The sequence below is a fragment of the Chlorocebus sabaeus genome, chromosome 4 (genome assembly GCF_047675955.1).
Source record: "Chlorocebus sabaeus isolate Y175 chromosome 4, mChlSab1.0.hap1, whole genome shotgun sequence".
Classification (NCBI taxonomy): domain Eukaryota; kingdom Metazoa; phylum Chordata; class Mammalia; order Primates; family Cercopithecidae; genus Chlorocebus; species Chlorocebus sabaeus.
This window is the reverse complement of record NC_132907.1, coordinates 59,887,946-59,910,293: the sequence shown is the minus strand read 5'-3', so window position 1 is coordinate 59,910,293 and position 22,348 is coordinate 59,887,946. Positions and strand designations below refer to the sequence as shown.

The following is a 22,348-nucleotide window of genomic DNA, read 5'->3' as shown; positions in this document are numbered from 1 at the left end:
CATCTTGATTTCTTGGGTTTTCTTTTTTTTTTTTTTTTTGACGGAGTCTTGCCTTGCCACCTAGGCTGGAGTGCAGTGGTGTGATCTCAGCTCACTGCAACCTCTGCCTTCCAGGTTCAAGTGATTCTTGAACCTCAGCCTCCTGAGTAGCTGGGATTATAGGTGCATACCACCACGCCTGGCTAATTTTTGTATTTTTAGTAGAGACAGGGTTTCACCATGTTGGCCAGCTGGTCTCAAACTCCCGACCTCAGGTGATCTGCCCGCCTCGACCTCCCAAAGTGCTGGGATTATAGCCGTGAGCTACACACCCCACCGGGGCTTGCTCTTTCATGCAGGCTGGAGTGCAGTGGCATAATCATGAATCACTACAGCCTCAACTTCCTCAGCTCAAGTAATCCTCCCACCTCAGCCTCCCAAGTAGCTGGGACTACAGACATGCCACCACGTGCAGCTTGTTTCATTTTAAAATTGACACCAGAGCTATTGCTATTATAATAGAGCTAATAGAATGCCTTGAATCAAGTACCAACTGATAGTCATTTTTTTAAGCTTGGCTCTGATAGCATGAGATGCTTTTCCTATATGGCCAGACAGATGGTCTGAGAGTGAAGTGATAGCAGATATAAGTGTTGATTCAATGAGGAATAACTTGGTTACTTTCCAGTTTTGCTTCCTCTGGCTTTTCCCTTTTCCATGTTTTCAAATTTAATTGTTACTCTAGGGATAGGTGTGCCTTTATTCGTGTCCTTTCCAACATCCAACCCTCTACCGGCCCCTCCCTTGCCCAGTCGGACCTGGTGCACAGCTGCACTTCCTGATTGTTTGCACTGGAGAATCTCGACAGTGGCTTCCTCCCCAAGGGCCACGAAAAACATCTGGACACATTGTCTGCATATGACAAAAGAAGGAGTGTGGCCAAACATGAACACGAGACAGCCCATTTAGGCCACCATCAAGACAAGAGGGCTTCTTAGTTTTCCTCCCTCATTCTTCCCCCACTTAAGATGAAAACTGAATAATCTGCTTTGCAGAGATAATTTTTTCTTAGAAATCAGCTATGTGGGCACTCTAACAAGGAACTGATTTCAATGTTAGCCTGGAAACAACTTGCTTAAGGGTGCAGTGGGTAAGGGCATCTGAAAGAATATGAATAATTAGGTATCTGATTCTGATGCTGAAAAGGTGGGTACAGTAAGTGGGAACAGAAGGTGAGTACAGTGATGACTTCACAGAAATTTTATGCATTCAAGATTCTCAGAGCTTTGCAGTTTACTTGAATTTATTTAAAAGTAAAATAAATTTGAAAACCCTGTCATTAATTATTACTCAGGCTCAGAAGGCCTTTCTAATGGTGTCCTCAAGTGGTCTCCAATTCAATTAGGTCAAATTGAGCCCCTGATTAATGACAGGCTTTATATTAGTTTCTAATCCTTATACCAGGAAAACCTGATCAACTACTTCACATACCCAGCAGTCTTTAAAGAAAGAAGAGAAAAATCTCCAAACTCACTGGTTGGCAACCTGTCCCACCAGGGAGTTCCATCTTGTAGGCCCCTACATTTGTCAAGCCAAGTGTGTAAGGACTGCATCCATGGTAGGCTCCTCTGCAGAGAAGAAACAACAGGAGGATTGAGTCAAGTTCCTGGTCCACTGAGTAGAACAAAAGAGAAAATCCAGGAAGGCCATGAAGATGAAATAGAATATCATTCGCATCCACCTCTGATTTCTAAGAACACATCGAAGCCTACGTCAGGTGAATGTACTTAATAGTCTTTTCTAACTGTTGTTAGAAAACATAGATTTGAAACTGTGAAAGGAATTTTGGAGAACATTTGTCCAAGACCTCCAATCTTAGGACCTGCCCTACTCTATTACTCCATGGTAATGAGACTCATCTTTTAGCAACATACCAGAAATTATATGTTCAATGAATACCAGTCTTCGAAGTAGTCGCATTGGGAAGCCAAATATTTTTTCCTGTGATATACCTGTTGATCAATATCTTTAGGGACTTACACACCTTATAAATTACCTTATTCTCCATCTAAGAAACATAGGTGTTGTTTCTTTTGAACCTGAAACAGTCATGTTTAGTATAAATGCTCCTAATCATCAGTGTCAGCTTCAAATGAATTTTAACAATTTCCCATACCAAAATCACCTTTAAACAAGGATTTTGGACTATTAAGACTATTCAAAAGAATGGCTTATTAGGTCGGTGCAAAAGTGATTGAGATTTCTGCCGTTAAAAGTAATGGCAAAAACCACAATTACTTTTGCACCAACCTAATATATCTTGAAAAAGGAGACACAATGTGTCTGGTAGTACTGTGACTACTTAATACTTACCTGGACATACACATTCTGGAATGTTATTTAGGTAATACATTAATCACAATTCTTTATTGCCGTATTCCTGATTCCTATAATAACTGCATGTTCATCTGCTATGGAATGTGCAGTATTGAATGTGCTATCATAAGGATTAAATAAAATCTTTTGAATTCACACAGAAATTATGGCCAGACAGGTTAAAAATGCCACTGTTTCTTCATTCCATCAACTTTTACCGTAAGTCACTCCTATCTTTTACATTAACTTTCGGGAGTCTGTTTAAATGTGCTGTGTACAATTACCCAAGGAAGGTAACTGTGACCAAAATGCTTAGTTTTCTATTATTTTTAGTGCTAATATAGCCATTAAGGGTTTATTAATTAATCTGTTTTCAGTGCTCAAAAGTCACTGGAAGAAGCAGAAATATACAGGGTTATATGTGCATCCTCTGAACTTAAGGAGAATAAAGGGTGAAAAACAGGTGCAGCTAGCACTATGAAATAAGCGGACAGCTCCTTATCATAAGCAGAAATTAAAACGGGCCAGTATTTTTTGGTAGAGCCTTGATCTTCTAAGGTGAGGAACAGTCCTTTACTGCTTGATATATGGTGTGGTCCCTGCCACATCTTCAAAGTTAAAAAACTGTCATGTGGGTTTCTCTTTAATTCCATAGGAGGATCTATGATATAATGAGGACTTCAAGCTGTTTGTCACCAGTTGGGGCCCCCTCTCTTGTATAAGGCTAACTTGAATGCAGTTATCCTGTTATAAAATTCAATTGACCAATCCTTCCTTAAAACTTAACAATTAGAACAATACTCCCGAGAAAACCTCTCTCCCACTCCATGCTAATGTAAAGATACACATTAAGAATGGTGGTAAGTCAGTGTTCCTAAGGTTGAATATTCCAAGTTGTGATTACCTGAAAGAAATGATGTCTATGTTGTTTGAGTGCGCCCTGGCCATCAGCATGGCCAGGTCATTGGCTTCTGAGCCACTGTTCACCAAGAAAATGACCTAGAGAGGAAAGGAAGACATGTGGCCTCATAATTTATTTCCTTATTACCCATTCATTTAAAATTGCTGAAGGGCATGTGTCCAGCCCCTGAGTATTAAGGAGAGTTCCCTTCACATCAGCTCGGATTACCCAGCAGTTCCATCATTTAACCACGTATGGATTCCATAGCCCTTCCTCCAGTAGCCGCTAAGTGCTAGACGTACAAAAATGGCTAAGAGATTGTCTCCGCTGTGGAACATTCCGGGCTTTCATTGGCTTTATTTGATGGTCTGCAAAATGCCAAGAGAGGAGACTTGCTGAGGGGCACACAGCAGTGAGTAGCTGATAGATTCAAAGATTGGGTTTCTTGGCTCCTGACCCTAACCCACTCACCTGATTCTAAAGGCTTGGAACAAGACAGGACCTCTGACCCTGCAACTCCAGGGGTTGTCCCAGCCTGACTGTGCTGTGTGTGTGAATGTTGAAAAAACAAGTACACAAGCCGGGTGTGGTGGCTCAGGCCTATAATCCCAGCATTCTGGGAGGTTGAGGTGGGCAGATCACTTGAAGTCAGGAGTTTGAGACCAGCCTGGCCAGCATGGTGAAACCCCATCTCTACTAAAAATACAAAAATTAGCCAGGTGTGGTGGCGGGCACCTGTAATCCCAGCTACTTGGGAGGCTGAGGCAGGAGAATCACTTGAACCCAGGAGGCAGAGGTTGCAGTGAGCCGAGATTGCACTATTGCACTCCAGCCTGGGTGACAGAGTGAGATTCTGTCTCAAAAAAAAAAAAGAGAAAAAACAAGTAAACAAAAAATGCAGCTCAGCCTGGATGAAAGAACGGGGAGAATGAAAGCGAACTGTGCCCTCCAGACTCAGGGAGTGGAAGACGTGTGTTCGTGACTCTGCTGACTCTCTGCTTCTGCTCTTCCGTGAACATCTGGGGCTGAACTGAGGTTGCAGTTCTTCCAAGTTTCTTCATCTATTCTAGGTAATGTAGACAACATGGTAAAATAATAATAGCTAACACTCAAGACTAAGCGCTGTTCTAGGTTCTTCATATGTATTAACTCATTTAATGCCTAAATGCAAATCTTGGTCAACATTTTAACATCTCAGTTCAATTTAAAATATCAGTCATTTCAGATGCAGAAAAACAGCTCATGTAGAAAAAAATATCTAAGTGTATTTTAGACCAAATGAACCAAATAGCATTTAATAAAAATGATTTCACTCTTTGTAAAAGAAATGCAAATAACTTTGCAGAAAGTCTAAGGAGCAATGAGATAAAAACCTCTTGAGGACACAGATGAGAACATCAGCAGGCCTATGGCTCCCGGGAAATGATTTCTGCAAAGATATGGTGAGGAGAGCAACCAAAGAGAGACAGAGGCTCAGAGGTGACACAAGGGAACACTGGCTTGTTTCACCAGCAATTCATAAATTCCCTTCTGTCTGATTGCTTTCAGATGTAGCTGTCAGATCACCACTACAGATGTTCAATGCATAGACTAAATTTCCTGCCCATGTTCCTGCTTCCTAGGGCAGCTCCCCTGGAATCATAAGACTCCTGTCCCTTTGAGCTGGGAGCATCGTACCTTTTTTTCTCCCCATAAAATTCAGCTCCTGTAGGAAGAGCATTGTACCTTAAGAGGCTCAGGAAGAAGTGCGGCAAGCTTCTCTGCATATTCGTGCATTGGAGGGTGGAAGAAGACAGTGCTTGTATGCCACAGGCGACCGAGTTGCTTTTGTGCCACTGCGTTCACCTTCCTGGATAAGCAGTAGAGCAGTTACCTGCACTGCGTGTCACGCCCCTCCTGCACACACACTGGCCATTGGACCCGAACGTACTGTTTTTTCTCAAAGTGTTTCAAGAGGCAGATTTTATTTACACATGAGAATAAACTCCTTTAACCGCTACGGGTGTCCAGAAATGGGACGTGTTGCCTCAAAAGGTAATGAATTCCTCTCCAAAAGCAGGGTTCAAAAGAAGACTCAATGATTACAGGGATTTTAGAAAAGAAATGCCTAGTTTAGGAGGAAGTTTGGGTTTAGAATTTCTTCTAAGTATGCTTTCTTATTAGCCATTCTTTGAAGAGTTTGGAGAGATGACTAGTTGTAAGCCTGAGTCCTTTCCATTTTGTTTTTCAAAGAAGAATAGATTCATCAAGCACATGTATGCAAGATCAATAGTTCTTCCCTCCCTCCCTTCCTTCCTCTCTTCCTCCCTTCCTCCTCTCCTTCTTTCTTTCTTAAGGGATGGGTTCTCACTATGTTGCCTAGGCTGGAGTGTGGTGGCTATTCACAGGCACAATCATAGTGCACTGCAATCTCCAATTCCTGGGCTCAAGAGATCCTCCTGTCTCAACCTCCTAAGTCGCTGGGACTACAGGTGCATGCTACCACGTCCGACTAAGATTAACAGTTTTTCTGCAGGGAGATTCTAATATCTGAGTCTGAACAGTGGTTAGTGTGGATGAACATTTTGTAACTATAAAGCCACATTCTTTGAAGGATTGGGCCAACCTTACAGGATTAGAAGTTTCATACTGAGAGATAATAGGGACTAAGGATGATAGATTTGTGGAACCTGACTTAGCTTTGAAAACACAAGCCAAGATGTCTGAACTTGCTGTAAAGGACATTAATTGCTAAAGTTTGTTACATACCAATTTTATTTGTTATTAATATCTTTCACATCAGAAAAAATCAATCCAGTGGGTAAATATTTTGAGAAATATCAGATTATACAGATGTCTTTACTATAGGACATTTAGTATCTATAATAGACTAGTGTACACTGTTTCTCTTCAGAAAGGATAAATAGTTTAAAGTGTTTCCCAAACTTATTTTCTCATGGGACCCTTTTCCAAGGAAACTCCTGTGATCAATGTTCCATGAAACTCACTTTAGAAAATCGTGGAGTATCAGTAAATTCTTGAAAAGAAGAGACACTTGACAAAAACATTGTCTAGTAAAATAAATGAAAGTCACAGGAGGGGTAAAAAAGATGGCTTCCCATTTCGACTGTCAATGTTATTGGGAAGATTCAATGAGAATGTTTGAACTCATTTTCTATTCCATTTTCTCTACTTCTTTCGTGTATGTTTGTCCTATGTTTGAAATTGCATCTGACATTTATTTTGGATACTTCTCGTGACTTTGCATGGGACTAGGGCCTCCTGATCATGAAAGAGGGTAGGAGAAGTGAAGGGGAGGAAAAGATGAGGGCTGAAACCCTGAGGCACACTCACTTCTTACCTCCTGACAGCTGTGTGAGGGGGGACTCTTGGCCTCCTGCTTTGACGGAAGGTCCCACACCTATTCAGTTTGTTTTAGACTTGCTGCTTTATTGCTTTCCCCTAACTTAGTGTGAGGTTGCATTGGTCAGATTATTAAAGGAAAGAGAGAACAGACATGAAATGAGAGCACTGCATGGAAACCAAGAATGCTCCAAGGGTATCTGTGTGGGCGAGTGTACCGTCATCACTGCAGATAATCTCTAGATTAATTGATCCATACATTTCCAGGTAAATTTCCAGCTAGAATTGCATATGTCTCTTATCATTCTTCTCTTCCTCTTCCATCTCTCAGAGGCCATGAGAAAGATTCCCCAGGCTAGAAGCTATTTCTCATCTCTCATCATCCCTTGCCTGACAAGCCTGTCATGTGTTTCTCTGAGGGCTGCCTGCCTTTCCCTTCCCTTCCTTTCCCTGAATGCGCCCCTCTCTTTGGAAAGCTGTTGCTAATGAGAAACACACAGCAAGACCCCAGTCATGTGGTACATGCCACACTACATGTGACATGAGAATAACAAAATCTTGCATTGTCAAGAAAAGGAAAAGTAGAGTGTCAAGATTTTGTACTCAGGAAATAGCAGGGAGTATGTCAGCCACAATCTGTCATAGATATTTTTTAACCAAGATAAGCAAATCAAGAGTTCGGAATCACTAGCATAATTGTTTTCCGTGCATTCTTTTGCAACAAAAATCCCCAGATTTTAAGGATACTCACGGGTGGCAGTGGCCAACACTGACAGTGACAATCCCGGAAAAGAAATCCAGGTATCTGTTTCCTTCAGCATCAAAGAGCCACTCCATGTGCCCCTGGTGGAGCAGCAGGGGTTTCTGGAAAAATGCCGTCACCACAGGAGAAAGGTGTTCCTTGTGGATTTCCAGGACATGGTTGTAGCCAAGGGACTGTAGATAAACAAGATTTAAACCTGCACACTTCTTAGAAGGTCAATGGCAGTCAATCTATGAGTAATAGTGCCCAGTCTCTCTAGTGGATGGAGCAGAGGGCTGCTAGCCTGTAGAGGCTCAGAAGTGGGTGTACTTACCCAATATCATCCTTGCAAGAAATTAAAGCCTTTTCTTTTAAGGAGGTGAATTATTATTTGTAGGCTTTCAATCTCTTTCTAGAAAAGTGCTGGAATTTCTACCTATCAATGAAAAGCCTTGGCTTTGAGTTGATTTTAACTATGAAAAAAATAGACTTTGGAAGTAAATATCTGAACTAATAAGCAATTAGTCTGAACTAATAAGTCATTTTTGTTGTGGTAGTGTTTTAAAAAATAAAAATGCAATGAAGTGCTAGTCATGTTTGTATCTTTAATTATAAAATATCTCTCCTGTATTTCTCTTCTTTGTGGATCCCTCATGAGTACCTATTGATTCTACAATTTCTAACCTGTAAGTATCATGTAGAATAAAGGAATTGCTGTGTGTGTGTGCATGCACATATACATGCACGAGAGAGAGAGAGAGAGAGAGAGAGAAAGAGAGAGATAAAGAAAGAAAGAAAGAAAGAAAGAAAGAAGGAAAGAAACAGACAGAAAGAAAGAGAGAGAAAGTGAGAGAGAAAATGCCAGCTCAATCTTTATTAGCCTGAGAACAAAAATATAACTATAATTTTGGCTGGAGGGCTCAGGAAGGTCAGATGGCCACATGAGTCAGTTAAAACAGGAGCAACATTTACTTTAAAGCCAATATGTGCCATCACATTTGTGATGTGTGTGTATCTCCCTCCAATACATATATTAATTATCACGTATAGTGTGTTTCATGTACTGTCTTTCTTTGCCTCTGTCTCTGTCTCTATCTCTCACACATGGACACCAATTTATATACTAGCATTAAGGGAGTAAGAGGGTTTCAGATGCTTCCAATGACTTAGAGGTACAATATCTGGAATGAGATAGATTAGTGGCAAGCAGGGCTATTTTTGTGTCATTCTTAAGGAAACAATCAACTGAGACCTCCCCAGAGAAACCACCTCTTTGAGTGTTCTTAAAGCCCTGAATCTTACCTGGTATCTTTCAGGTATGAAGTCACATGGAGGCATTCTGGGCCTTGTATGGAGACTGAGCTTGGTTACTGATGTCCAGGAAGCACCTACCGAAAGTGAAGTGAGTTAGAATCCTCAACTAAGCCTGACATAGGTCTGTTGGTGAAAGTCACCTATAGTTATCCAAATAAAACTGCTTAGACAATTTTGTTTATTTCTTAGTGTAAAAATCATGTAAATCAGCTTTTAGTTTGGATTTAAAAACTGAGTATCTCAATAATGAGTTTTCTGGAGGAAAACTCAAATCTTCTCAAATCTAGTCTGGAAAAACAATCTACTGCAGTCCCTCACAAGCTTGGGAAGCTCAGTTTAGGCAAACTGTCTGTATTAACCTCACCATGTTGATTCTCTCATCAGTAGGTAAAACTTCTGCCAGTGTGATGTGTTGTTGGAGTCCATCTTCTGTTGCTTTTTAGGCTTCAAGCTGCCTAGTGCCTGAATTCTAGTGTTTAGTCAGTGCCTGGTACCTGGTTAGCTGTCAGTACACATGGAATTAATGACTGTTGACTATTCTTGTAGGGAATGAGGAGAGGCAGGTGTTAGACAATACACTAGACTAATAAACACAGGCAAATAGACCCGGAAGACAAAACCTCCCCCACTCCAAAAAAACCTGCCAACACAAGACTGTGACAAAACAGGGATAAGCTGAACCAGATTCATTAAATATTTGGAGCTAGGAGGGACCTTACATTTGTGTGTGTGAGTGTGTGTGTGTGTGTCAAAATGCATACTTTATAGATAAGGAAACCAGCGTAAAGTGGTAAATTAATCTGTTTAAGGCTATCAAGCTAGTTAGGTGAAGAACGAGAACAAAACTCCTCTGGCTTCGAGCCCAGTGGTCTGTTTTGGTCATTCTTCAGCCATTTCCACCCTTCCCTGGTAGCACAGGTTTTGGCCCCTCCGCAGCAGTGGGATGGAATAATGGAATCAGAACGCTAGAGCTGGAGGAGGTTTCTAGAGAACTTACAAGTACTCCTAGGAAAGATGCTCCTAATTTTGAAGACTAAAGGTCAACATTAAGATGATTTTACAGGTGGAGAGAGCTGAGGAAATTATGTCTCTTTCTCAGCATGAAGGTTTGAATGCAAGAAAGAAATGTTAGTGTTTTGTGTGGCTATGAAGTCACAGTCCTGAGAAACATAATGAACAATTGTGTTTTTAAATGAAGATGGAAAGTAACAGCTCTGAATATATCTTCTTTCAAAGAGATCCCATTCACTTTTCTGCTCTAAGTAATCACTAATATCATTAATTTGTTCTTACTTTAAAAGCAAGTGACTTTTGGTTTTCCATGCATAGAAAGGACCAAAAAATTTGATAACTTCAGTTTTCTGAGAATTTCACCTTTTAAAAAGCTTCTCATTGTGTCTCTCTGCATTAGTTATGCTTCTGAGATGGAACAAAAATTCTGAGTGTTTCTAAGAATTCAAAAATCCTTTTGTTTCTTCAGTCTAATTTTTCTGTCTGCAAAATTACAGTTGCCCATTGAGGAGGTTGGAGGCTCTCTTGACTCCAAGGTTATAGGATTTACGAAAGTAGGCTAGAGGGGGAAGGGAGTTGGAGAGAAAGACTTGATGAGGAAAAGCTTGAATTTTAAACAGTCAAGGCAGGTTTATTTATTCATTTATTCACAGAAGTGATAAGCATATGATGGTGGAGTGAGGGCTTCAAATGAAATACATGAAATTCTGCAAGGAAGAAAGAAGAGGAAGAAAGAGAAGAAGGGAGAAAGGAAGAAGAAAGAGGAAGGAAGAAATAGAGACAGATAGTAACGAGAAAGTAGGAGAAATATAATAGGAGTCAGTAAGTGAAATAAATCTGGATAATACCTCCAAATCTATTGACTGTCATATCACCCCTCTTAATAAATAACTAAAACTCAAACATAATAGTAATAATGTTGGTATTTGATGGGCAGAAAGAAATAAAACTGCTTTGGTTTTTATTATTTGCCAGAAAAAAATTAAAATCTAATTATCTAGATAATTGCATGCATTCTTTATTCAAAATAGCCTGGGTTTTGAGGATGATGTAAGAGTTGAGGGTTCATAAAGCTTTCTGGGGCTCCTGGAGATTGTGTATGTGTGTATATGCATATGCATACCTGTATGTGTGTGTGTGTGTGAGAGAGAGAGAGAGAGATGGAGGTAGAGGGGAAGGAATGAATGAGATAAGGATTAATAAAACCACATCCAAGGTCTATTTGTGAATAGGTATTTGTTTTGTTTTGTCTTATTGTTTTAACTAATTGGATAGTGTCTTTTTAGGCTAAACAGATGACAACTAATGATTTTCATCCAATTCACCAATTTTCACATCAATTCACATGAGCAACTCAAGACATTGAAAGATGGAATTCAATTTGGAGAACAGCATCGCTTTTGCATAATAAATGCCAAGTGGGTAACTAGCAAGCTTTCATTTCCCAGCTGCCTAATTCTCACAGAGTTCTATAGCTTACAGGTCACCGTAACTTTGTTTTCTTTCCCCAAAATCATGATGTCAAATGACAAAAACTGTTGGGCAAAGTAAGTGAGAAAAATCCATTTTTTTTGGCATTTGGAAACTCTTGGGAAAATTCTCTTTGTAATGATAAAGAGTTTTTCAGTATTCATAGCCAGTTTTCAGCCCAGAGGGAGTATTTATTAAGGGCTTCCTCCCCTTTTAAAATGAAAAAAAGATTCTAAAATATTTGAAAATATGCAGTGGACACAGTGTGATTTATTAAAATGCTAATTATTATTATTATTATTGAGACAGAGTCTGGCTCTGTTGCCCAATGCTCATATAATGTGTTAAAATAACGACATGCTATCTCAGCTGCAATAATTTTAAAAATCAAGGAAAGCATTCAAAATAAAGTATGACTTTAATTTACAGATGCCCAGGGATGATTTCTTTGTTTTCCCTTTTTTGAGACAAGGTCTCCCACTGTCAAACAGGCTGGAGTACAGTGGTGTGATCATGGCTTACTGTAGCCTCGACATCCCAGGCTCACACAATTCTACCACCTCAGCCTCTTGAGTAGCTGGAACCATAAGCACATGCCACCATGCCCAGCTATTTTCCTTTTTCTACTTTTAATAGACATGGAGTCTTACATGGAGTGCAGTGGTGGAATCTCTGCTCATTGCAACCTGTACCTCCCAGGCTCAAGCAGTCCTCCTATCTCAGCCTCCCTAGTAGCTGGGACCACAGGTGCATGCCACCACACCCGGCTAATGTTTTGTATTTTTAGTAGAGACCGGGTTTCTCCAGGTTGCCCAGGCTGGTCTCGAACTCCTGAGCTCAAGTCATCTGTCTGCCTTGGCCTCCGGAAGTGTTGTGATTACAGGCATGAACCACTGAGCCTGGCCCCAAATGCCAATTCTATCTCATTTCTGTATAGCATCTTAGGTAACTTGAAAAAAATCTTGTCACATTTGGAATCTCATTTAATTCTTAGGATAGCCAATGAGTTAGGAAAGGAAGATTTCATCCTCCATCCACCTTAGAGTGGAGTCAGTGACAGATGGAATTTGAGGCCTTGGCAGTTTTGAAGTCCCTCACTAACGTCGAGGGTTTGAGACACCGCCTCCCATGGAGGCCTGCTGAAGCTGTGTTGGTGTTTGGATGCCTGAGTGACAGTGTCTGGTCGGCAGAGAAACTGTTTCTCCTCTGCTTCCCTGTCCTGGAGCTGCCAGCTTGGAGACTCCAGAGTGGTCCTTTCTCCTTCACTCATGGGACTGCAGTCTGCAGGACACTGCCGAGGACCCTCGCCATTGCTATTGGGTATCATCCAGCTCAGAACGTGATCTCTCGCAGCCCTCTCTGTGGAGGTCCCCTCTGTCCCGTGCGTGCTCTGGGTGAAAGGATGACAGCGATGAATGCCAGGTGCCTGCATCCCCCCAGCAAAGCTGCTAAGAGGCGGTTCCTACGAGAATTTACTCTACTCCTGCCTGGCCTTCCTTGGCTTCTTTGCGTGTGGGGTCCTGTCCACCTCCTCAGCCTCCTGTTGATTCTTTCAGCCGCCCTCCCTCCTTGCCTCCATTCCTTCATACGCTTCCAGTATATGCCCTTTTGCTGAAGCCAAACAGGGGCAGTTGTGTCTGTCCACAAGCGAGAGCGCTGCTCGATTCCTGATTCTGAGGTGAGTGGGTCTTCCTTCTGCATGTTTGGGAGTAGTCATTCTCTGTGATCACCCTTCTTGGCCCTTGGCATGTGTTAAATCAGTTCTGACTGTGGCAAGGCTGCCTGGAGGGGTGCACATGGGAGGCCCCCCTTTAGGGCAAATTTTAAATGTTTTCTTAAAATAGCCTTGGCAGGAATGGAGAAACATCTCAGCTGGAAATGGATTACTTTTTGGGCCCCCCTTCCTTTGTGGGAGAGCAGGCATATATTAGGAAATTGCTAAAGGGAGCACATACCTCAGCCACCTGCAAATGTTATACATTTCACAGTCATTAGCTAATTGTAGGAAAGAATGCCCCACTGAGATATTTCTCTACACTTTTGTACTGAAAACAAATTGCTTCCATAACTTTGCATACAGTTAGCCCAAAGTGATTGTGCATATCAAAACGTAAACAAGGCTGGACATTTTAGGCATATGAATATTGTATAGTAATTATGTAGATACTATGCAAGAATTGTGACTTATTTATTTTTGCATATATAACAATACTTGAAATATGGTAATCTCCTTACCACAGCCCCTTCCCTTCCCCCCTCCCCCATTATATTTTTCTATTCCCTTTCCAGATTTGGTTTTATCCATGGTATGTTTCTCTACTGGATACATACATAAATACATACATACACACACATATATATATTTACATATTTACTTACTCGTTTATGTCCATGTCCTTCCTGAAATAGAGGGCAGGGGCTTTTTCTTGCCTATTGTGGCTAAGTCTGCAGCACTGGTGCATAATAGATGCTCATATATTTTGCCTGAATGTATATTTTGCATGTGGCAGGTGCTCCCGAAGTGTATGTTCAGTGAGTGTGTGTTTAGAAGAACAAGCACAAGCAAGCGTAGACCTAGGTAGAGTAGGTAAGAAAGTAGACATAAAAGTCCCAAAGGTTTTTGTAAGGCCAGGTAATGAGGATGGCATTCAGTCTAGGTAGTGTGGTTTTCAGACTGCTCCTTCGTAGTGTCCTTGCTGGGCCTATGGTAAGGCATCCCCAATGAGTTGATCAAGATCTCTAGGTACTAGGACTCACCTGCCCTGTCTAGGTTATCTGCTGCTCCACTGTGCAGCTACACAATGCTCAGAGGTTGGGGTAGGAGAGGGGAGGGGGCAGCCTAGGGCATTTCTCTTGCTAGGTCAGCAGCTGGTACTTTCAGCATAATTTCCTCCTCACTGAGCATAAGACTGGGTATAATTTTACCTGCTTCTGAGAAAACGTTGGAGTTAAGTGATGTTCTGGCAAAAAACTCATGACCAAGGGAAAAGAGCAGTTCAAACAGGACTGGAAGACTGGGGGAGGATAGACAGGGCCTGGTAGAATCTCTCCGAGTTTGGAGTCAGATAGGCCTGGCTGTGAATCCCAAGTTGTCACTTACATTTTTCTGCCTTTGACCACATTTCTTAGATATTCCTTATTCCCCTGTCTCCTCATCTGTGGAATGAGATAATAGTACTCACTAACGAGTTTGGTTGAAGATAAAAGGACATAATGCATTGAAAGCATCATGCATGTATCAAGTTTCAAAAAATTGCAATTTTCAGGAGGAAGAAAGCAAAGAGGAGAGGAAGGAAGGAGGGTGAAAGGGAAAGATGAGGAGAAAATGAAGACAAAGTTGGTCACGATGGGGAATGGAAAATGGTCCCCATACCTGTTTAGGGCCTGTGAAGCACAGGCACATAAATGTACAGACAGCTGCTTAATCTCATGTTTGCCTGAGGGAATTTGCTGGGGAGGAGGTGGGGCTTTCGTGAAACAAGATCCTTGTGAAAATCACAGGCACATAGGACATCACTCATAAAGCCACCAATGTCTGGTTACCCTACATCTCCTCATATTTCCTGTTCTTGCTGCAGAGAGGAGAGTTTGAGTGGATGGGGAGCGCCTGGGGTCAAGTCCTGGCTTGTATGACTCTGGGTAAATCACAGCATTTGTTGGTAATTGAGACAATGGTCTCACTTCCTAGAGGCATGATGAAAATTCATGCAGATGCTTTATGTTTTTAAAAATAGTCATCCAAACCAGGTGCAGTGGCACAGGCCTGCAATCCGAGCACTTTGAAAGGCTGAAGTGAGAGCATTGTTTGAGCCCAGGAGTTCAAGACCAGCTTGGGCAGCACAGTAAAACCCCACGTCTACAGAAAGTTAAAAAAGAAAAATAGCTAGGCATGGTGGCATGTGCCTATAGTTCCAGCTACTCAGGAGGCTGAGGTGGGAAAATTATTTGAGTCTGGGATGTCAAGGCTGCAGTGAACCATGATCACACCACTGTACTCCAACCTATGTGACAGAGGGAGACCCTGTCTCAAAAAAGAAAAAATAGAAATCATCCTTGGGCATCTGTAAGTTGAAGTCACACTTTATTTTGAATTGCTTTCCTTTGGTTTTTGAAAGTATTGCAGCTGAGATAGCATGTCATTATGTTGAAATTAAGCATAGTCGGGTTTTATTATCCATGAATTTCATTTCAAAATAAAAGGGAGCATTACAAAATATTGGCTATGAAAATGGGGCATCGACTCAGGGTGAGAACCTGTGTATTAAAAACATGCCTCATCTCTAAGACCTCATCCAGGTCTAACATTCCAGAATCCCAGGCAGCAGCCTTCAGAGCTCAAGTCTTCCCCTCTCGCTGATCCCCAACTGACCCATGTCCCCCTGGTTTCCACTTACGGCTCAGGAAAGGACGCATCTCAAGGATCCTGGGAGCAGAGGTGACCAGGCACAAGGGTCTCAGCAAATGTCTCCAGACTAGAGTCATCTCTCCCACTCAGGAAGCAAACCCCCATGGAAGTAGGTTGGAGGTCGAGCTCTAACTGCTCACTATCCTTGCTGGACTTTGAGATTAAGATGGGGAGGAGGCGCTAAAAGGGGAATCCTGGAGTGGTGACTGTCCATGGCTTCAGGCAAGCCCCAGAGCTCTCTATTGCTAGTAACAGTGCCTTCAAGGGGGGAGAAAAAGAGAGTGAGGAAAAGCGGTAGAGAGAGAGTGAAAGTAGGAGGGACAGAGAGAAGAGGAGAGAAAAGAAAGGAAAAGAAGAGAACAGAAAGGAAGAGGAAAGAAAGCAGGCAGATAAAGCAAAGGTCATCTGACGAGTTCTGTTAGTTTAGTATTCCATCGGGGTTTCATCCGGGTACACTTTTCTCTGCAGGACGGTGGTGCTGGGTGTGGGAGAAGGATCAGGACATGGTTGAAGGGGTCAGAGACTGAGAAATGAGAGATGTGACTAAGGGAGCAAAAAGGAGGATATGCATGAAGTGAATGAACAAATAAATTGGTTTTGGGGGTCTTAGAGAAAGAGAGGAGAAAACAATGGGGAAGGAGCCATTCCAAAGAAATCAGAGAGTACCTAATAACTAGGTAAAGTTCTGGACAGTTGTGGATCCTCTTATGTGTCTGAGGAAGGCAAAAGGTTGAGAGCTGAGGAGTTAGTGTGCCTTATTTTCATTATTTCTTAAATTCCCATTTATCCCACTCCAGCCTCCCCCTACCTTCTTCAATCCCCATAAGCACCTATTTAGCGTGTTTACATGTATCCTTTTCTTGGCACACATTCTTGTAGAATGTGTATCCTTTAGGGTGAATGCAGTTTTAATTTATGTCAATATGTGTACTGTGTGTCTCTTTTCCTTTCCAGTTAGATCCATGTTTTTAAGATCCAATCAGGTTGTGAAGGGTACATCTCTTCCAGGTTTCCCACTGCTTCAGAATGGGGGCCACGTGCTCTACATGGCAGTGCCCAAGGGGGACAGTGACAAAGTTGATTGCAACTAGGGGGTCCAGGGAGTGGGGATGGGTAGATATCATTAATCTTGGATCACGCTGTAGGGGAGACAACTGACTTGGCCACATCCTTCACAAACACCTGCGTAACAGCTGTTGACTCTGAATGCCCGTGGGAGATGAAGGTGTTAGGTAAGCACAGGGAGTATGTTATATTCAGTATAATTGTCCCTTTTCGTGTGGGTTTCCAGCTCCCAGTCAATTCTGCTTTGGGGGCAGTAGGGAGTGATCATATGAGCTGGCTGGTCATGTGCTGCAGGAGTAATCCAAGTCAGTGAGGCCACACAGCATCTCCCTGGGGTGCACAGTCTGTCCTGTGGTTGGTCAGAGGGGAGAAAATGTTGAGTTCCTGAAGTCTGGTATATGCTTTTTAGCTCTACTGGACTGTGGTCAGTTTTGCCTTTGTGAACACCGCAGGCTGCAGTCTTCTTTGGCTTGAGATTTTTCTTGGGCTGTAAGATTTGAGATTTTTATAGTGAGAGACACTTGACATCAAGGGGTCACCTAGAGTGGGGCAGAAAAACAGTACATTCTGAATAACTTCTAGAGGAAAAGTGGGAGGTTATACCTCTTTTATTTAAAAAGAAAATAAATTGTTCTGATTACCATAATTGTTGGTATATAAATTATTGTTCTCATTACCATACTTTTGTTAAACAAAGTCAAGCCTAGGAAAGAATAAAGAAGAATGAAAAAGATCACAACAAATCTGACAGTTATATTTTAGTAAATTTCCTTTCAGAAATCTTTCTCTACATGTGTATATCTGTGTATGCATACGCTGTTTCAAAAACTGAAAGTCTTCATATTTTTTATTTAATAAATTCCTTTTGATGGATAGCTATATTTTCTCCAGCATTCTAGGACAGAGAATTTTCTGCACTTGACTAATTATTTTTTTCTTCAGATAAGTTCCTTGAAGAAGGATTCCTAGGCCAAAATGTATGTACATTTTAAATGCATCTCAGTAAGATGACATCAATTTATAATTCAACTAACTAAAATTGCACAAAACTATGTGTGTGTATATGTGTGTGTGTATATATATATATAAATAAATATGTATATATTTATTTATTTTTTGGGGGATGGAGTCTCACTCTTGTTGCCCAGGCTGGGGTGCAATGGCACGATCTTGGCTCACTGCAACCTCTGCCTCCCAGGTTCAAGCAATTCTCCTGCCTCAGCCTCCCGAGTAGCTGGGATTACAGCTACTCCACGCCCAGTTAATTTTGTATTTTTAGTAGAGACGGGGTTTCTCCATGTTGAGGCTGGTCTCGAACTCCTGACCTCAGGTGATCTGCCCACCTCAGCCTCCCAAAATGCTGGGATTACAGGCATGAGCCACTGCGCCCGGCCAGACAAAACTATATTCTAAGATGTTTGTTCTTTTGAACTCTGTAGAATTACATGATATCCAGAAACTCTGAAAACTGAGATGAGGAGGAAACTTATATTCCTCTAGAGCTTCATTCTCAGCCTAGGAGTCATTTGGAATATCAATCCAAGATCTTACCCTACCTTCACAGATAAAACTCCAATTAAACAGCTATTTCTGAGTTATAAGCAACACCTGCTGAGTCTCTCTGTTCTCTCTCTTTTGAGCAGATCAGGTATAATTTTCTCCATTTTACATAAAACTAGAGAAGATGAAGAACTATCTCAGTTTGCACAAATGGTAAATAGGAGGGGAGAAGACTTTCATCAGGTAGGAAAATACAGAAATTTCTCCTTGAAAAAAAATACTCCACAAATTGGGAAACTTGGAAATTCTGTTGTTACGTTAGGAATTATTGGGGAGGATTTTTGCACAGAGGTTCACCAATGATTTATCAGTTAAGTCCTGAGTGTAACTGAACTTTGTTCTGCCCCAGGCCTTCTGTCAATAACAGAGTCCAGTAAGTCTCTGAAGATAATTAACAGCTTTTCCAAAGTAATCCTTTCCCTCTCTCAACTTGTTTAGGAGTTGTGAAATTGAAGAAAAGGAAAATCGTTTTGGAAGGATTTCAGATAAATGTAGACAGTTTACATGAAACTTCATATTACAGGTGTTCCATTTCACAGTTAATGGACTACGAAGAATGCTGTGTGCAAGGTGTTCAGACTGAGGTGCAGAGATTAGCAGGTGTGTAAGAAGAGAATAACTGCATAAAGATGTGGCCAGTAACCCTTAGAATTTCATGGAAAACTGATCTTCTTGAAAAATAATACAAGGTCAAAGTCTTTTTGTTTATTTATTAGGACTCTTTGAACAAGTCTCATCGGAATTATTGGACTTACTATGTTTTAGAAAGTAGCATTCTGGAGAGAGCTAGGGACACATGGATTAACTCAGCTTTAGGACGGAGAGCACATCCATACTGCTCACTGCATGCATAGCACAGTACCTGGCATACAGTGTTCATCAAGTATTATTCAATAATGTATGTGGTAGAATGATTCACAGATAATTTGTGTGGGAAATATTTGTGTTTAAATGGAAGATCCTGAAAATACAACTCAATCTCTTTTTGGTAGAATGTATGGCAAGATCTTTTTGAGCATAGGCCCTTCTCTTAGCAGTTGGGATTTTCTAGTTGTTCATTCCCTTGAACTTTACAATCAAGGCTTAATTATTGTTTTCAATCACAGTAAGATGAGAGTCCTTAGAGTTTGGTTCACTACGCCTGGGATTGTTCCTGTAGGGGGGAAGAGCTGTTCCCAAGCTTAGGGCTCTCATTTACAGTGAATTATCTCACAAGGATCTTTAATTACAAAGACCTTTAATTATATCCTGTTACTATTGTGATCATTACAGAACTGGCTGATTACAATAATTCAAATTGCAAAAGAAAAATGAAGGAAGGGTGCATCAGATGAGAAGGAGAGAACTGTTTAGCCACCGAAAGGAACAAATTCTCAACTAGAAGAAAACAAAATCTAGCTTATGCTGTTTTTAAAAGACACACCTAAAACATAATGATACAGAAAAATTAGGAAGTAAAGGAACGAAAAGAAACTTACCAGAGAATTGCTACTCCCAAGAAAAGCCAAATTAGCAATATCAGTATCAGAAAAAATAAGTTTTAAGACAAACGTGACCATTATAAATAAAGGGGATTGTATGTAGCAATGAAAACAATAGTTTATTTGGAGGATTGACCATTTAAATCTGTATATGCCCAATAATACAGCCTCAAAAGATATAAAGCAAAAATTGACAGAATTATAATAAGTAGAAACTTACTTAATCCTAGAAGATTTTAACTTACTTATAAATCACCTCCAAAAATGATATCTTAAGCAGCAAAAAAGATGAACCTCATTAATGCAAAAATCCTAAATAAAAGTTTAGAAAATTGAACCTAATAATGTTTGCAAAAATACTTCACGTGTAAGTGAGGTTTATCTCAAGAACGCAAGGCTACTTTAACCTTAAAATATACTCTCCAAAATAATTTTCTGTAATAACTGACACATTAACAGATAAAAGTCACATGAACATATCACTAGATATAGAAAAAATTTGAGAAGTTTTAAAATTAGTTAAGATAAAAAACTATCAGCAAACTAGAAATATAAAGGAACATCTTTCACATAACTAACGGTATCTGAAAAATTGTAGGGGCCCAGCAGCAGTTCTCTCTGACCTGCTGCCCTCCTGTCTGGTCCCTCGTTCTCTCCAGAGGCTGGCCATAGAAACTGGAATCTCACTTCCCCAAGGCGGGTCATAGAAACTGGAACCCTCTTGCCCTAAAGTCAGTTTTACAGTCTAAAAATATTACTATCACTTTACACAGTCTTTCTGTGTAAAAACTGACCATGAATAACCTGACCTATCTTGTTTGACTGTAGGTCATAAGTTCCACTTTCCAGAGAGGGTCCTGCCCCGTACCCAGAAGGAAGGAATGGTGAGAGGCATTGCTACAGAGAGGCCAAGAAAAACCCAGACAGACAGGCCTTGCTAGGTTTTCTCACTCAGTCTATCGGCTTTAGGTCCAATCATTTTCCTACACAACTGTCCATACTTTGTTGAAACTAAGCATAAAAATGGACAGTTTCCTCTGTATCTTTGGGTCTTCATTCTGAAGGCTCCCATGTCACACAAAACTATAATCAAATAAATTTGTATGCCTTTTCTCCTATTAATTCAACTTTTGTCAGTGACTTTTAGTGAACCCTCGGAGGACAAAATGGCAGCTTTCCTCTCCTCCCTACAACACCTACATGATGCCTTATATGTAATAGTGAACTTTTCACAGCATTCTTGTTAAAGTCAGGAAGAAGAAAGAATGCCCATAACACATTTCTATTTAACACTGTCCTGGAAGCCCAATAAAATAGATGAAGAAAGAGAAATAAGAGGTATTTCTCTTATTAAAAGAAGAAACAATGTTGTTAGTCTGTGGTGATACAGTTGTAAAAATGGAAAATCCAAGAAAACCTACAAATTATAAGAACCTTAATTAGAGTTCAGTAAGGTTGCAGGATGCAAGATCAGTATTAAAACATCAGTGGAACTGGGCATGGTGGCTCATGCCTGTAATCCCAGCACTTTGGGAGGCCGAGGCCGGTGGGTCACCTGAGGTCAGGAGTTCAAGACAAACCTGCACAACATGGCAAAGCCCTGTCTCTACTAAAAATGCCAAAATTAGCTGGGTGTGGTGGTGTGGGCCTGTAATCCCAGCTACTCGGGAGGCTGGGGCAGGAGAATCACTTGAACATGGGAGGCAGAGGTTGCAATGAGAGGGTGCCTAGGGATGAATCTAATAAAACGTATGCAAACATTTATGAAGAATAATGTAAAGTTTTATTGAAGCCCAATGTAAAGGAAGTGATATACCATGTTCATGATTAAGAAGGCACAATATTATAAAGATGGAACTTCTGGCATTAAAACATAAATTCAATCTAGCTCCCAACACAATTTTTTAGGAGATCGATAGGCTCATCTAAAATTCATAAGATGAGTAAATGGCCAAGAATAGCCACAACAATTTTGAAGAAGGGTATGGTGGTGTGAGAATTAATTTACCAGATAACAAGACTTTGTATAAAATATGGTAATAAAGCAGTGGAGCACCAGGGCAGGAATAGATACCCAGAAAAAACGGACCAGAAAAGCCTGGATTAACATTTGGGCGTATGTAGACAATCAGAAGACCACAAAGATGGCATAAAAGATAAGCAGGAAAAGGATGACTTACTCAGATACAAATGGATTCATCAGGGAAATAAAAAGTAAAATAACAATGCATCATTTTATGCTCATTGAATTGTCAAACATTAAAATATCTGACAGCACCAGGTAATGATAAAGATAAAGAGAAATGGAAATTACTACACTAAAGGTAAGGGTACTGTGGAGAGGAAGAAATTTGTCAGTATCTAGGAAATATTAAGATATGCATTTTATATGACCCAACAATTCCACCTCTATGTGTATATTTTGGAGAAACTTTTGCACATATTCCAATGAGACTGGCATAGGAATACTCATTGCATAGTCACTTATGACAGTGAAAATCAAATGTTGCTAAACAGGGAGATTAATAAATTGTATATATGTGTAAAATTATAGCAGTGGTATACACACAACTTTTGGCATTTATGGCAATGAAAATTAAATATTGATAAATAGGGAGATTAATAAATTATACGTATGTATACAATTACAGCAGTTGTATGCATAAAGCAGTGGAAATTAAAAGTTGATAAATAGGGAGCTT

General features: G+C 40.7%; 1 protein-coding gene across 2 annotated transcripts in view; it reads right to left on the bottom strand.

Moving 5' to 3' along the window:
* Nucleotides 1-15,632, bottom strand: part of AGXT2 (alanine--glyoxylate aminotransferase 2) — a 44,138-nt gene extending 28,506 nt beyond the window's left edge. For both annotated transcript variants that reach the window (XM_037990744.2, XM_037990745.2), the window contains exons 1-7: nucleotides 15,530-15,632; nucleotides 8,643-8,731; nucleotides 7,350-7,534; nucleotides 4,982-5,105; nucleotides 3,260-3,354; nucleotides 1,514-1,607; nucleotides 798-891 (exon numbers count right to left, since the gene is read on the bottom strand). In XM_037990744.2, the coding sequence (XP_037846672.2) occupies nucleotides 798-891; nucleotides 1,514-1,607; nucleotides 3,260-3,354; nucleotides 4,982-5,105; nucleotides 7,350-7,534; nucleotides 8,643-8,731; nucleotides 15,530-15,617 (769 nt within the window). In that variant the 5' untranslated portion in view covers nucleotides 15,618-15,632. The remainder of the gene's footprint in view (nucleotides 1-797; nucleotides 892-1,513; nucleotides 1,608-3,259; nucleotides 3,355-4,981; nucleotides 5,106-7,349; nucleotides 7,535-8,642; nucleotides 8,732-15,529) is intronic.
* Nucleotides 15,633-22,348: the final 6,716 nt, after the last annotated feature.